This window comes from Pelophylax lessonae (genome assembly GCF_965119305.1).
Source record: "Pelophylax lessonae genome assembly, chromosome: 12".
In the NCBI taxonomy this organism is placed as follows: domain Eukaryota; kingdom Metazoa; phylum Chordata; class Amphibia; order Anura; family Ranidae; genus Pelophylax; species Pelophylax lessonae.
In genome coordinates, this window is record NC_138779.1 from 199822340 (window position 1) to 199839912 (window position 17573).

At 42.7% G+C, this 17573-nt stretch overlaps 1 protein-coding gene across 1 annotated transcript in view; it reads left to right on the forward strand.

Annotated features, from left to right (window-relative positions):
* Positions 1-256: 256 nt before the first annotated feature.
* Positions 257-17573, forward strand: part of LOC309568970 (uncharacterized protein) — a gene marked incomplete at its 5' end in the record, with an annotated part of 48725 nt that continues 31408 nt past the window's right edge. Inside the window, 2 exons of the mRNA XM_082274734.1 lie at positions 257-399; positions 11320-12532. Coding sequence (XP_082130860.1) covers positions 257-399; positions 11320-12532 — 1356 coding nt within the window. The remainder of the gene's footprint in view (positions 400-11319; positions 12533-17573) is intronic.

The window sequence follows — 17573 nt, forward strand, 5'->3', positions numbered from 1 at the left end:
CTTTTAATGTGCCAATACGGTTGATGTTCCTTTTCCCCAGGAGACTGGTCCAACCATAAGAATGGATGCAAGTGCAGGTTATGGATTTAGTCCACTTTCTGATGAGGAAATACGGGAGATTGCACAAGCTCTACAAAGTGATGCCACATCAAGAGGTGGTACTGTGTCCGAAACTGAGCTACGAGAGATCATAAATGCATTGCAGAAAACGACATTGTGTGACACGGCTGGGAGGAATACTCAGCAAGACAAGCACACTGCTCTACCTGAAGAATCGGGATCTGGAAAGTCCACGTTTGTCAATGACATCCGGGGACTTGATGATAATGAATGTGAAGGTGCTGCTAAAACTGAAGTGGTAGAAACCACAAAATATCCAGCAGCTTCCCCACATCCCCAGTAAGTATGAATTTCGTCTCTTTTACCACTTGAAGACCAGGCCTAATTTCTGGAACTTTTTGTTTAACCACTGGAAGATTTTACCCCCTTCCTGACCAGGGCCTATTTTGCGATTCGGCACTGCGTGACTTTAACAGACAATTGCGCGGTCGTGCGACGCTGTACCTAAACTAATTTGACGTCCTTTTTTTCCCACAAACAGAGTTTTCTTGTGGTGGTATTTGATCACCTGTGCGATTTTTTTGATCATGCGCTATAAACAAAAAAAGATCGTCAATTTTGCAAAAATAACAATATTTTTCACATTTTTTTTATATGAAATTCCCCCCCAAAAAATGTAAAAATCTAAATTATTTAACATTTTAGGCCAATTTTTTTTATGCTACCTATGTTTGGTAAAAAAAAAAATCACAAAAAGCGTATTTTGATTGGTTTGCGCAAAAGTTATTGCGTTTTCTAACTAAGGGAAAGATTTTTGTCATTTTTGTTGTTTTTTTTTTTTTAACGAGTAATGGCGGTGATCTGCGATTTTTTTTTTTTTTTGCGGGACTGCGACATTGGGGCGGACAGATCGGACCCTTGACTGACATTTTGACACTTTTGGGGTTACCAGTGACATTACTACAGTAATCAGTGCTATACATATGCACTGTTACTGTAAAAATGACACTGGCAGGGAAAGAGTTAACTTTATTTGAGAGGGAGGGGTTAAGTGTGTCCCTAGGGGCGTGATTCTTACTGTGATTGGCTGTGGCTACTAGTGTAAGAACAGAGATCAACTGTCCTACATAGTAGAACCGTCTGATCTCCATTCTTACACAGGGGAGAATGACAGGCGGCTTTGTTTACATTAGCCGCCTGCCTTTCTCCCGCTCTAACGGACGATCGTGAGTGCCCAGCGGACATTGGGTCTGCCGGGCACACGCGCGGGTGGGGTCCATGAGCGAGCGGGAGCGCACATCCAGCGGCGTGTGCTCGCTCCCCAGAGCCTCACAGGCTAGCGACATAGCCCTATGCCGCTTTGCCTGTGAGGGGCTGACGTAAATCTTCGTTAGGCAGTCGGCAAGTGGTTAAAAGTTTAAATCAGGATTGATTTTTTGCTAGAAAATTACTTAGAACCCCCAAACATTATATTTCCTTTTTAGCAGAGACACTAGAAAATAAAATGGCGATATTTAACCGCTTGCCAACCGCCCCACGCAGATACACTGCGGCAGGACGGCTCGGCTACGCATAATCGCCGCTGGCCTCCCGCGATCTTCGGCTAGAATGACAGAAGAGCCACCTGCTTATGTAAACAAAGCAGGCTGCTCTTCTGTCAGAGAGGCAGGGAAAGATCGGGTGATTCAGCTAAGCCTAATCACCGATCTCTCTCTGCCTCTGTCCAACCCATCCCCCCCACACAGTTAGTAAGCACAATAGGGAACACATTTAACCCTGTGATCACCCCCAATGTTAATCTCTTCCCTGCCGGTGTCATTTATACAGTAACAGTGCATATTATTTAGCACTGATTAATGTATTAATGTCACTGGTCCCCAAAAAATGTCAAAAGTTAGGGGGTCTAATCTGTCCGCCGCAATGTCGCAGTCCCGGTATAAATCGCTGATTGCTGCCATTACTAATAAAAAAAAAATTAAAAAAAAATAAAAAGTCCATAAATCTATCCCGTAGTTTGTAAATGCTATACCTGATTAGAGTTCAGGAGAAGGTCTAGTGCTAGAATCGCTCTAACATTCTCGGTGATTCCTCACACCGTTTATATATGCTTGCACAACTTAGGTATGCGTTCGCTTCTGCGCATAAGCACGGAGGGATGGGGCGCTTTAAAAATATTTTTTTCAATTTATTTTACTTTTTTTTTTTTTAAATATTCCTTGTAATAGAAATAAGGATGACAGGTCCTCTTTATTTACCGCTTTCGGACCGCCCACCACCGATTTACTGCGGCAGAGCGGCCCGCCGGCGCGAAATGACATAAGTCTACGTCGGTCGCGCGCCGCCTTGGGCGCGCTCCTGCCCCCCACTTGGTAGCAGGGACTCCGATGCATGGGGCAGGCGGCTCTGATAGCTGCCTGACACCCGCGGTCGCTCCCCGCTGAGAGAGAAAGACGGTCAGCTGCTGTAAACACAGCTGACCGTTCTTCTCTCTGGAATGATCAAAGAGTGCCTGTGATCCTTCTATATAGGAACACAGGTCTCTGTGATAATTTCACAAAGCGCGCCCCTATACAGTTAGAAACACGCCCCTAGGTAGACATTTAACCCCTTGATCACCCACAGTGTTAACCCCTTCCCTGCCAGTGTCATTATTACAGCAACAGTGCATATTGTTAGCACTGATTACTGTAGTAATGTCACTGGTCCCCCCAAAAGTGTCCCGTTAAAAATCGTAGATTGCCGCCATTACTAGTAAAAAAAAATAAAAATGACATAAATCTTTCCCGTAGTTAGTAGACCCGATAACTTTTGCGCAAACCAATTAAAATACGCTTATTGCGTTTTTTTTTTTTTTTTTTTTTTTTTTACTAAAAATATTTAGCAGAACACAAATTGGTCTAAAATGTTAAAAAAATTTGATTTTTTTAATTTTTTTTTTTTTTTGAGGGGGGGGGGGGGGGGATGTTATAAAGCAGAAAGTGAAAAATATTTTTTTTTGTTTTTTTTTCAGAATTGTCGTTTTTTTCTGTTTATAGCGCAAAAATAAAAATCACAGAGGTGATCAAATACCACCAAAAGAAAGCTCTGTTTGTGGGGAAAATAAGGACATCAATTTTATTTGGGTACAGAGTCGCACACCCGCGCAATTGTCCGTTAAAATAACGCAGTGCCAAATCGCAAAATATGGCCTGGTCATTAAGGGGGAAAAATCTTCCGGTCCAGAAGTGGTTAAGAGATCTGGGGTCAAAAAGACCCCACATCTCTCCTTTACCTTTAGAGCCCATTCACACTAGCACGACTTGTGAGGCGACTTGTGTAGCCCCAGGTCGCTTGACATAACAAAAGCAATGTTAATCAATCAGTGCTGTCTTAATTGGCACTACTGAAGTCGCTCCAACTTCAGAAAAGGGTCCTGTACTACTTTGAGGCGACCTGTGATCCGACTGTCCCATATACTTCAATGGGAGTCGCCTCCTTATCTTAATTGAAGCGACTTGTTATCAGACTTTCCAGGAAGAAGAAAGAGATTAGCCAGGCATTCCCCACAGACAAAGTCGCCTGTCTCTTCAAAGTAGTGCACAAGTCTCTTCCAAGTCTCTTCCAAGTCTCTTCAAGTCACGGGGCGACTTTCTGGTCGTGGTAGTGTGAACCGGCTCTTTAAAGCAAGAGAAATTATTATTATTTATTTATTTTATTTTTTTTTTTACTTTTTCTCTAAAAACAAAAAACCTTTACTATGGCCCTAAGCCTCCATTCACACTACGGCGACCTGTGAGGCGACCTGGTCGCCTCACAGGTCGCAGCAGGTCGCCTCCCATAGGGGAGCTGCGGACCCGTTCTAATAGGAGCGACACAAGTCGCTCCGACTCAGAAAAAGGGTCCGGAGCTTCTTTGGGGCGACCAGGAGGCGACCGCCATAGACTTCAATGTTATGAAGTCCGTGGCGGCCGCTCCGAGGTCGTGGCGCGCTGCTCGCACTGCGATCTCGGAGGTCGCCCCGGGAAGTAGCGTCGCGGTAGTGTGAACCGGCGCTAACACCTAAGGGACATCAGACGTTGCTGTGTTCCTCCAAGGGCATATAGACAAGTGGTGCCCATTTTGGCCTCACTTTTCTCCATGCCCAGCTAACGGCCGCATTGGATCTCTTGGGTGCTTAACCAATGGGTCAGGTAAGCCCATGAATGACCTGGAAGCGGTGGGGGCACCCATCTCGCCACTTCTAAATGTGATCCCGTGGCGATTCTGCCTGTGGAGCCACTTCTATGTAAAACAGAATCGGCCATAGTGAAAAACAATACCAGGATTATGGTAGCTAGCTGCAGTCATAACACTGGTATTTAACATCAGAGTAATGACGTATTTTTACTATGGGCTGGTCAAAAACTTGTAATACAAGAAAGGTAACATGCCTACATATTCAACACATTTACAGTATATTTGTGATGTATGGTGGAAACGTATGAAAAAAAAAGTTTTCCTTTATAAAGGATTATCCCCGTATCCTACACAACGACATTGACCATAATGTGTGTTCATAAAAATGTAACATTCCTTAACCACTTCTGGACCGGAAGATTTTCCCCCAAACCACTTAAGCCCCAGCCCTATTTTGGACAGTTAAAATCAGTATTTTTTCCTAGAAAACTACTTAGAACCCCCAAACATTATATATATATTTTTAGCAAAGACTCTGGAGAATAAAATGGCGGTCATTGCAATATTTTTGGTCACGCGGTATTTGCGCAGCGGTCTTTAAAACGCCATTTTTTTGGAAAAGTTTGAAAAATCACATTTCACTGCATTTAAAAAATACTAAACCGTAAAGTTAGCCCATTTTTTTTTTGTAAATTGTGAAAGATGATGTCAGGCCGAGTAAATAGATACCCAACATGTTACGGTTTAAAATTGCGCACACCCGTGGAATGGCGACAAACTACGGTCAATAGAGATCTCAAGAGGCAACGCTTTAAATTTTTTTAACGGTTACCAGTTTAGAGTTAGAGTGTAGCTCTTTTTTTTAAATTATTGCTCACGCTCTGGCGTTCGCGGCGACACCTCACATGTGTGGTTTGTACAGCGATTTCATTCGCGGCTCAACTTCCGTATACGTAGAACGGTGACGGGGGCTGCTAAAAAATTTTTTTTTTCCTATTTATTTTATTTATTTTTTTAACTTTATTACAGGTTTTTTAAAAAAAAATAAAAAATCTGATCACTTTTATTGCTGTCACAAGCAATGTAAACATCCCTTGTGACAGCAATATGTAGTGACAGGTAATCTTTATGGAGGGATCGAGGGTCTAAAAGACCCCAAACCCCTCCACAACACTTCCATGTATACAAAACACCAAAAACGGCGTTTTTGCATACAGCTGTTTTTTAAATTTGCCGCCTTTTCAGCAGAGTAACCCGGAAGTGACGTCATGGACACCGCCTCCGGGTTACGTCATCGGAGACCAGATCAAAGGCGTTTCCGGCTTTGATCGGGACTCCATCCAGCTGGCGGACGTGCCGGCTGGGTGCTCGGGTCTCCCGGTGGGACGGGAACCCCGAGAAAAGTCGCGGAAGGCGGCGGGAGGGGGGGGGGACGTCCCCTCCCACTCACCCGGGTAACGATCGAGCGGCTCCCGAGCCGCATCGGTCGTTACTGACAGAAAGCCGACCGTCGGCTGTAAACCACGGTACCGGGATGGTGTCTCTAGCTAGAGGCATCATCCCGGTATAACCCCGCAAAGTTTGCCGACGTAGCCCTACGTCACTTTGTGGTAATGACCAGGCCATATTTTGCGATTCGGCACTGCGTTAATTTAACGGACAATTGTGTGGTCGTGCGACGCTGTACCCAAATAAAATTGATGTCCTTATTTTCCCCACAAATAGAGCTTTCTATTGGTGGTATTTGATCACCTGTGCGATTTTTATATTTTGCGCTATAAACAAAAAAAGAGCAACAATTCTGAAAAAAAAACAATATTTTGCACATTCTGCTATATAACATTCCCTAAAAAAATTTTTTTTAAAAACAAATCTTTTTAACATTTTAGGCCAATTTGTTTTCTGCTACATATTTTTGGTAAAAAAAAAAAACGCAATAAGCATATTTTGATTGGTTTGCGCAAAAGTTATCACGTCTACTAACTACGGGAAAGATTTATGTCATTTTTATTGTTTTTTTTTTTTACTAGTAATGGCGGCGATCTGCGATTTTTAGCGGGACTGCGACATTGTGGCTGACAGATCGGACCCCTATCTGACTTTTTTGACACTTTTGGGGGGGGGGGGGGGGCAGTGACATTACTACAGTAATCAGTGCTAAAAATATGCACTGTTACTGTAATAATGACACTGGCAGGGAAGGGGTTAACACTGTGGGTGACCTAGGGGTTAAATGTGAGCCTAGGGGAGTGATTCTAACTGTGTGGGGGCGTGGCTTATGAAACGATCACAGAGACCTGTGATTCTATATAGAAGGATCACAGGCGCTCTGTGATCATTCCAGAGAGAAGAACGGTCGGCTGTGTTTACAACAGCTGACCGTTCTTCTCTCTCAGCGGGAACAATCACGGGTGTCAGGCGGCAATTGGAGTCGCCTGACACATGCATCGGCTTCCCCGATGCCGAGTGGGGGGCGGGAGCGCGCCACCGCCGGCGTGCGCTCGCCTCCTAGTTCCAGGTGTGTGACCAACGTAAGTCTACGTCGGTTTGCACAGGAGAGCCACCCTGCCGCAGTAAAAAGGTCGGCAACAGGTTAAAACAGAAACAATAATAATAATCATAATCAAATAACTATAACATCAAAGTTGCCGGTCTTAGGAGGCACAGCGAACCAACATCAGATTTGTATCCGCGTGGCTGCTAAAAGCTCCACAGCCGCATTACACCGACACAGGGACAATCCATCTTTTCCCAGATACAGTACGTCCTAGTTACAACTTCCCAGTTAACCCACCATTAACTGGGATACAACAGAGGACTCCATACCCCAGATGGGTCCCTACAATGAACTATTTCTGAAAATCTTATGGCCAACATTAACACTTCTGGACCGGAAGGATTTTCCCCCTTATAAACCAGGCCATTTATTGAGATTCGGCACTGCGTTACTTTAACTGACAATTGCGCGGTCATGCGACGCTGTACCCTATTAAATTAGATGTCCTTTTTTTCCCAACAATAGTGCTTTTTTGGGGGGGTAGTTGATCACCTGTGCAATTTTTTATTTTTTATATAAACAAAAGAAGAGCGTCAATTTTGAAAAAAAAAAAAATATCAAATTTTTCATAATTTTAGGTCAATTTGTATTTTGCCACATATTTTTGGTAAAAAAAAAATCCCAATAAGCGTACTTTGATTGGTCTACGCAAAAGTTATCGCGTCTACAAACTAGGGGAAAGATTTATGTTATTTTTATATATATGTATATATATATATACAGTATATGTATATATACATATATACATATCATTTTATTTTATTTTTTTCTGGTAATGGCGGTGATCTGAGATTTTTAGCGGGACTGCGACACTGCGGCGGACAGATCGGACCCCTAACTGACATTTTTGACACTTTTGGGTGGGACCAGTGACATTATTACAGTAATCAGTGCTAAAAAATATGCACTGTTACTGTACTAATGACACTGGCAGGGAAGTGATCAAAGGGTTAAATGTGAGCCTAGGGGGTGTCTTCTAACTGTGAGGGGGATGGGCTTGTGGAATCAACACAGTGACCTGTGTTTTTAAATAGGAGAAAGACAGGGGTCCTGTATACATTACTGAGAGTCAGCAGACCGCCATTCTTTCTCCACAGGGAGCGATCGCGGGTACCTGGCGGCAGTTGTGGCCGCCGGCCCCGTGCATCAGCTTCCCCTGTGGCAAATGGGGGCAGGCGTCTGCCCCAGGCGGCGAGCGTGTGCCCCCGGTGGTAAGCATGCGCCCCCAGGATTGCTCCTGGGAACTGCCGTAAAGGTCGGCAAGTGGTTAAAAGATATCCAACACAGGGCGGGTAGGTGGGAAGTTTCTTCCACGTCCGTTGGTTCCAACTGCATTGCCGCCTCTACAAATCCCACGCTGTATACCCCCAAAACCCTCCTACTTTCCACAAATTGACCGATCCTGGTAAGTAGCATCCACTGCGCCTGCACCGGCCCTGCTCGTCACTTCCGGTGCAGGCGCTTCATCCCAGCACAGCTTTTGGGCATGCCCAGAAGCTGTTCAGCAGGGAATGACGCGCCTGCACCGGAAGTGATGAGTGACACCGGTGCAGGCGCATTGACTCCTGGGATCGATGACGCTCATCTCCCAGGAGTCAATGCAAGGAGGAAGTGACGGCGCGGGCCGCGGCCGCAGAGGGAGGAAGAGGAAGGAAGGTATGTATATTTTCATTAAAAACAAGGTAAGTGAATCAAAAAAAAATTGTAATTATCCAATTCTTTTTCAGGTAAATTAAAGCAAGCGGACGGGGAAAAGTTCATTTTGAGGGTGGAACTCCGCTTTAAGGTGCAATTCTCTAAAGTTTCCAACATACACATGGACCAAACAACTCCATATAGTACAAATATACAAAGTTTTATTCCTTTATACAAAAACGAGAAAAGAAAAAGGTTTTAAAATCACATCAGAAAATGTTAAAAGCGGTAAATAACCGCGCTTTCGTTGACCGGTTTCGCCAAAAATGGCTTCTTCAGAATAAGCACTGGTAATGCTCTCCGGCTAAATAGATGAATACAAAAATAATTTAAGTATATAAAAAAAGAAGCCATTTTGGAGAAGCCGGTCAATTAAAGCGCAGTTATTTACCGTTTTTAACATTTTCTGATGTGATTTTAAAACCTTTCTTTTCTCGTTTTTGTATAAAGGAATAAAACTTTGTATATTTGTACTATATGGAGTTGTTCGGTCCATGTGTATGTTGGAAACTTTAGAGAATCGCACCTTAAAAGTCCCCAGTTCTCCCTTCTTCCCTTATATATTTTAAATGGGATGTTGGTGCTACATTGAATAGTTATATGGTTCCATCCACTGAATATATATATACTTCTGTTTTATTTATTTTATATTTTAGGGGAGTGCCATTAGAACTTTTTCTTAAGGGTTAGTTCACCTTTACCAATAAAAAAAAAAAAAACTATGCAGATAAATGCAAAATCGGTTCACTGTTGTAATGGCCAACATCCCTATATTAACCAGTTGCCGACCGCCCACCGCAGATATACTGCTGTATATCCACGTGATTTTGTGCACGCGGTCTCGGTGGCGCTCGTGCGGCGTCGGAGCCGCGTTCCCGCTGTGATTAGACACAGCGGGAGTCAGGAAGCAGGAGGAGCGGCAGCGATCGCCACCGGCCTCTCGCAATTGTCAGAGAAACTGACAGAAGACCCGCCTGCTTATGTAAACAAAGCAGGCGAGTCTTCTGTCACACAGGCAGAGCAAGATCGTGTGTATCAGCTAAGCTGCAACAGAGCCCCCCCCCACAGTTAGTAAGCATTGTTAGGCACACATTAACCCCTTTGATCACCTCAATGTTAACCCCTTTCCTGCCAGTATCATTTATACAGTAACAGTGCATATTTTTTTAGCACTGATCACTAGTCCCCAAAAAGTGTCAAAAATGTCAGTTAGGGGTCCGATCTGTCTGCCGCAATGTCGCAGTCCCACTAAAAATCGATGATCGCCGCCATTACTAATAAAAACAAACAAAAAAGAAAGTCCAAAAATCTATCCTGTAGTTTGTAAACGCTATGACTTTTGCACAACCCAATTAAAATACGCTTTTTGGGATTTTTTTTTTTTTTTCTACCAAAAATATGTAACAGAATACAAATTGGCCTAAACTGATAAAAAAAATTGATTTTTTTTTTTTTTTATTATTTTATTGGGAATGTTTTATAGCAGAAAGTAAAAAATATTGTGTTTTCTTTGTTTTCAAAATTGTCGCTCTTTTTTTGTTTATAGCGCAAAAAATCTAAAAACCGGTGAGGTGATCAAATACCACCAAAAGAAAGCTCTGTTTGTGGGGAAAAAAGGACATCAATTGTATTTGGGTACAGCGTTCGCACGACCGCGTAATTTTTAGTTAAAGTGACACAGTGCCGAATCGCAAAAATAGCCTGGTCATTAAGGGGGTAAAACCTTCCGCAGCTGAAGTGGTTAAAAATGTATGGCAAAATGATTCCCCATTGAATGGGACTTGAATGGCTCGAAAAATACTTTATTTCTAAATGTATAAACGTTATTGTAATTGTATTAAAAAAAAAGTATTAAACAGTACAATATATTCAAAATTCAACATGTAGGAATTAATAGGCATTCACAAGGGTTCAATACACTTCTACTTATTTGTACACAGGGCTTTTTTTCTCAGAGAAAAGGTGCAGGAACTCCTTCCTTCGGAGTCACCCCTTGACTCCGTCCCCTACCCACCTCCGAACACCGTTCCTTGGTTTCACCTCTTACCCACCTCCCAGGACCACCCCTTTTAGAGAATTAACAATAACAAGAAAGGCAATATAATAGATCTAGAAACAATGGACACCCCAACGACAATAGATCCACCCCTGCAACAATGGACTTCCAACAGCCATCATCAATAGACAGTCCAGTAGCCAGCAACATTAGACCCCTCCCTCAACAGTAGATCCCTCCCAGCAATGATTGATGCCCTGCAACATAAGACCCACCCCAGCAACAATAGATACCCCACCAACAACAACAGACTTCCCAAGCAACAATAGATCCTCTGCGCAAATAGATCCCCTCCAGCAATACTAGATTACACAATAGCCAGCATCAATAGACCCTCCAGCAGCAAGCGGCAAAGACCTCTCCCTCAACAATAAATCCCTCCCAGCAACAACTGACCCACCAGCAACATAAGACCCACCCCAGTAACAATACATCCCCCATGAGCAACAGAAGAACTCTCCAGCAACTATAGACCCCCATCCTCCGCAAAAATAGATCCCCTCCAGCAATAATAGATTGCCTATTAGCCAGCATCAACAGACCCTCCAGCACACCCGAGCATCCCTTGCCATCACATACATTCAATTCTGGAGGTGCAGGAACCGCGTTCCCCCGCGTTCCCGCTGGAAAAAAGCCCTGTTTGTACATGATTTGACACAGGCAGAGATCACATAAAGACATCCAACGCATTTTAGAGACACGTGGCTCCTTCCTCCAGACTCTTTAAAGACTGGTAGGGTCTTTTTAAATGTCATTCTCCAGAACTTATACAAAAATATTTTTTATTTTTCTTTAGCAACTTTTCTGAATCGGATCCTTCAGAATCATTTGATATTATCTCAAAGGAGGAAGTGGAAGAAATTAAAGCAGCTTTAGAAGAAGGTGACCTATGTGCAGCAACCGAAAAGCTCAGTCAGTCTCTAAATGAGATTGAAAATGCTCCATTAAACATTGCAGTAACAGGAGAGTCGGGATCGGGAAAGTCTACTTTTGTCAATGCCATCCGTGGCCTGGATGATGATGAAGAAGAAGGTGCTGCTAAAACAGGAGTCACAGAGACCACCATGGAACCAAAACCCTATCCACATCCACAGTACAATAACGTGACACTTTGGGACCTACCCGGAATTGGGTCCCCAAATTTTAAACCAAATAATTACCTCAGAGATGTTGAGTTCCATCGATATGACTTTTTTATAATCATGTCATCGGAACGTTTCCGACACAATGATATGGAGCTGGCTAAAGAGATCAAGTCCATGGGAAAGAAATTTTACTTTGTGAGATCGAAAGTAGACTCAGACTTGCACGCTTCTCAAATACGTCGGAAAAAGTCATATAAGGAAGTGAACGTATTGAATGAGATTCGGAATGACTGCATTAAATGCCTAAATGATGGAGGGATCCAAAATCCAAAGGTGTTTCTCCTCTCCTCACTGGACTTTAAAAAATTTGACTTCCATCAATTACAAGAGACACTAGAACAAGAGCTTCCAAGTCAAAAGCGACACGCTTTTATGTTATGTTTGCCCAATATTTCTCGCCCAATTTTAGAAAAGAAAAGAAAAGCCTTAAGGAAGCAGATCTGGAAGTGGGCAACTCTTTCCTGTGCTGTGGCAGTAGTCCCTATTCCAGGACTGTCATTTGCTTGTGATGTTGGTATCTTGGTGACAGAAATGAAAAAATATCGGAATGCATTTGGCCTGGATCAAAGATCTCTTGAAAAGTTGGCTAACAGATTTGATAAAGATGTCAATGAGTTGAAGTCTGTGATCAAGTCACCCATAGTAGTAAAAGAGATCAATAAAGAGCTTGTCACAAGTTTATTAACCAGAGGAGCAGTCTGCGCAGTCATGGTCGTTGAATATTTAATTAGTAATATTCCTGTGATTGGCACAACGGCAGCAGGTGGCATCTCGTTTGGTACAACATATTACATGCTTTACTACTTCTTGAAAGATATTGCTGAGGATGCAGTAAGAGTTCTCGAAAAAGCTTTAGAGTCTCCAGTTTAGAAAATGTTATCATATGTTGGATACATCATTTGAATGCTACATCCATGGCTTCAAATAGACCTATTGATTACACATTGCAAATGGACAATATAGCTAAATGTATCTGGACTCATAACCATCACACCTACCTAAATGGCTCAAAGTGTGTGGACACCCCTTCTACTTTTTTACTTCAGGTGTTTCCAGTGAAGGGTACTGTTAATGATACAGCAATCAATTGTGCATTTCCAACCTTTAGCAAGTTTGGGAAAAGTAATTTTCTGTTCTGCATGACTACACCCCAGTGCAGTGGTCCTCAACCCTGGCCTACAGGGCCCACTAACAGGCCAGGTTTGCAAGATAATTGAAATACAACCCAGGTGATATTATTTGCTGCTCAGTGATTGCAGTACTCTAGTCTGCATCTCCCCAAGGTAATACTTAAAATCTGGCCTGTTAGTGGGCCCTGAGGACCGGAGTTGAGGACCACTGCCCCAGTGAACAAAGCTAACTTCATGAAGACATGGTTTGATGAGCTTGGTATGGAGTGGCCTACATAGAGGTCTGACCTTAACCCCAATTAACACCTTTGGGATAAATTAGAATGTCAATTTCTAGCCAGATCTTATCACCCAACATCAGCAACTGACTTTGCAAGTGTTCTTTTGGCCAAATAGGCTAAAATCCCCACAGGCATACTCCAAAATCTTGTGGAAAGCCTTCCCAACACAGTGGAGGCTTTTATAGAAGCAAAGAAGGGGGCAACTCCATATTAATGCCCATGAATATGGAATGGGGTATTCAGAAAGCTCATATTGGTGTGATGGTCAGGTGTAGCCAAAAACAAGTCCAAGTCTTTCCTTAGCATCCTGTTATGGTGCACTTTATACAATCTTCCCCCTCTTACTTAAAGGATAAGCAATGAGGCCCTCATTGCTGGCCTAAGTCTGCTTGTTAACTGCCATGTTAACCCTCTTCTTCATTATTTCGAATCTCTGATTTAGAACAAATAAACAGATAAGGACTTTTTATTTTAGCATGACTCTACCAATTTTCATATTTGTTGTAAATCAGAAACTCCTCAGAAAGCATTAAAACAAATCAGTAAAATAGCCAGGTTTCTATTATGGTTAGAAAAAGGTCCTGTATGTAGTAGTAGTCCCTATGTCTCTCTCATGATAGGTTGTCTAACTACCTCATTTGATAGGCTAGCAGTGGTGGCCCGTCCATTGGGGGCACAGGGGCGCCGCCCCCCCCTATCCATGCGTCCGGCCCCCTAATCTAAATACAGGGCACCGGACGCATGGATTCCAATTTTTTTTTTTTTTTTTTTTAAGCACCTGATTAGAGCCAGAGGCTCTAATAGGCTTCAAAAAAGGGTGGGCTCAGGGCGCAGAGCGCTGCGCCCTGAGCCCACCCAGTTGTGTGATAACAGCTAATGAACATTCGCTTTTGTCACACGGATTCTCCTACTGGCCAATCAGGAAGGGGGTCCAGAGAACCGTTTTCCGATTGGCTGAAAGGAGAAGCCATGCTATTGGCCAAGGAGGAGGAAGGAGACGCAGGGGAAGCCCGACCCACGGAGGAGACTGAGGGGGAAGTCGCCGCTGCCTGCCAGTCCAAGGAGGGTGAGTGAGCCGACGACTGAGGGGGGATATGGTGTCTGGCTGGAGCTGGTGTGGTCGGGGGGGGGGGATATGGTCCATCTGCCGCCACCCCCCCCCCCCCGGCCCATGGAGCATGGAGCACCAGCCGCCACTTGAGGCTAGTGACACAGTTGACAAACAAATCAGACCGTCATTCACTGAAAATCAACCAAAACCAATGAGTTGCAATCATATAGATCAGGGGTCTTCAAGCTTTTCAAGACGAGGACCACATCTTATATTTTAAGAATATTTGTAGGGTCGAAAAATAAACATTTTTATATACGGTATGAATGCATAAAATGCAAGTTCCCCCTTACATCCAGGAGTACAAAGCAGAGTCTCTCCTTACATCCAAGCTGGACCAATGTAACTTTGTAAAAAAATGTCATATCTGAAATTTTTCTTTAGGAAACTTAGTAGGCAAAATTCTGCTATGGAACTGTACTACCCATAAACCAGAGTAGGGGAATGGGGTTCAGAGTTTTGTATATGAATGCTTTAATTTTTGTAACTGTTTCCTGTGAAAATTAGGTATCCAATTTAGAACGGCAAATACCTGACAGGGAGATTACCAAAATAGTTCAGCAATTCACAGAAAATAAAAATAAAAGATATAAAATTACAAAACACACAATACAATGCATTGAGTGACTGTTTAAAGAATGATCACATAGCACAATGAGTGGCCTAATTAAATTTATTGTATAAGGTTCATAGGACATAAAAATGATGAATACATGTTACATGAATACATGATGAATAAAAATGATACAATACATTTCTCTTTAATCTTTTAAAGGGCAAATTCATCTAATCTTAACTTATTTCTAAATTAAACAAGATCAGTTTTACTAACCTTTTGTTATAATGGATAATACAATCAATTTTTATTAATAAAATTACTTGCTTTTGAAATCCTGGCATTCTTTGCCAGCTAAACTAGATGCTGATGATTACAAAAAAAATAAAATAATGTAATATTCACATTCAAGACTCGTTCTTCACTACTCATATTAATAAAGCCAGAAATTAGAATTCCTTTATCATTTGTATTTTGAAAATGTTATATCATTATTTTTTCTGGGTGAAGTGTCAATATACTTTGCACTTTTGACACCCAAAACCAAAAAACATTTGCAATAATCTGCGCTAAAAACAAATAAAATAATTGCTGCAAGCACAAGTGTATAGATATAACCTCTATAGATTGTAGACAAAAAGTGCTGCGCAAATCTAAAAGATTAAATAACAATCAGATAAAAAATGAATACCGTATATAACCAAACAAAAAATATGTGTACCCCACAAGTGAAAATATAAAAAATATAGCTTTCAGAAAAACTTACAAATTGTGAAAGTAAAGAAGTTCCATATACAAAATAAAAATTCCTTGGTGAAAATGTATGTGTGATTAGTCCAAAGGTGATTGGTGATAACAAACCAAAGAAATCCAAAGGTCATGTCTGTCCTTTGGATTTCTTTGGTTTGTAAGGCTCCTTTCACACGTTCCACATTCCATAGCGGACCGTTCTCTGCTCAGCGGGGATTGATCCGCCAATCCCCGCTGAGCAGGCAGATGACAGCTCCGTCTCTGCGCTGTGTGCGGAGAGGGAGCTGTCAGGGCCCCGCTGCTCTCTATGGGGAATCGGATGAGAGCGGACCGCCTGTCCGCTCTCATCAGATCCCATCCCCTGGACCAGGGGTCTTCAAACTATGGCCCTCCAGTTGTTCAGGAACTACAATTCCCATCATGCCTAGTCATGTCTGCCACTTGCTGGCTTATAAAAGACTGCTGTAGGATCCATTTAATTGCTGGATTGTCGTCAGCTTTCCCGTGTTCCTGAGCTCCTGTATTCTTCCTTTGGTTTCCCCTGTTGTGACCCGGTTTGCTCCTGACTTTGTTTGATCTCCTCCTCCTGTCGTTGACCCTCTGGCTTGCTTCACCAATCTTGCTCCTCAAGGTCTCCTCTTCATTACCTGTCAGTCTTCCTGACCCCGGCTTACATTACAGACTTTGCTATTTCCTCCTGCCTTATCATTTAACTGACTACCCGTGTTTGACCCCCAGCCTTGACTTTACCTCTGCCTCCAGCTGTGCACAAGGTTGCCAAGTTTCTCTGCAGCTCTCAAAAGACCTCTGCTTTACTCTGTGTCCTGCCTTCTCCAGCACCCTCCATGAGCTCTCTGGTTCCACTCTCCAGTACCCTGCTGGCCACCTGTGCTACTTTGGGTGCTACACCTCCTGTACCACCTTCAGGGGTATGCCGCACTTAGCTGCAAGGGGAGCCCTCTCAGCATGTTGGCCTCGGATCAGGTGCATGACAGTGAATCTCCCTAATGGGCGGCACAGTGGTATAGTGGTTAGCACTTTCACCTAGCAGCAAGAGGGTCACTGGTTCGAATCCCAACCACGACACTATCTGCCTGGAGTTTGCATGTTCTCCCTGTGCCTCCATGGGTTTCCTCCCACACTCCAAAGACATTCTGGTAGGTTAATTGGATCCTGTATATAAAAAAAAAATTTCAGCCCTACTGTGTATGTATGTATGTGAGTTAGGGACCTTAGTTTGTAAGCTCCTTGAGGGTAGGGACTGATGTGAATGTACAATGTATATGTAAAGCACTGCGTAAACTGGCAATAAATAAATAGATAAATAATGGGGATATAGATAGCAATAAAAACTTGATAGGGGTTCTAATCCCTCTCCACTCCATCCAAATAAAAAAAAAAAAATAATAATTTTGCCTTTAGTTAGACAGACTTTATAGCAGAACTCCAGTACTTCTTCCACTTCTCAGTCTTCCCTTAGACCCCCTTGATGTAATTTTTTAAAATTAAGCATTAGTAATTTTTTTCCACCTGTTATCTGGCTGGTCCTCTTTCTCTTCTCTGGCTGACCTTAGACCTTAGTTCGGCAATGCACATGCGGCTTTGAGTGGAATTCTAGTCACTGACTACAGCTATGGAATACATATTGAATCTGGTTGAAAAAAGACACAAGTTCATCTAGTTAAAAAAAAGATGCATAAATAGAAAACCTCCACACACGCTATTCTATTCCCACAGATGATACAGAGGAAGGCAAAAAACAGATAAAGCATGATCCAGTTTGCTTAGCCAGGGGAAAAAAAATCCTCCGTGATCCCCCTAGAGGCAATCGGATATTCCCTGGATCAACTTTACCTATAAATGTCAGTATCCAGTTATATTAAGTGTATTTAGGAAAGAATTCAGGCCTTTCTTCAAATATTCTACTGAGCTGACCAGAGCCAGCTCTTGAGGGAGTTTATTTTACATTTTCCCATCTCTTACCGTGAAGAAGCTTTTCCGTATTTGGAGATTAAATCTATTTTCCTCCAGATGTAAAAAGTGCCCCTTTGTCCTCTGTGATGACCATAAGGGGAAT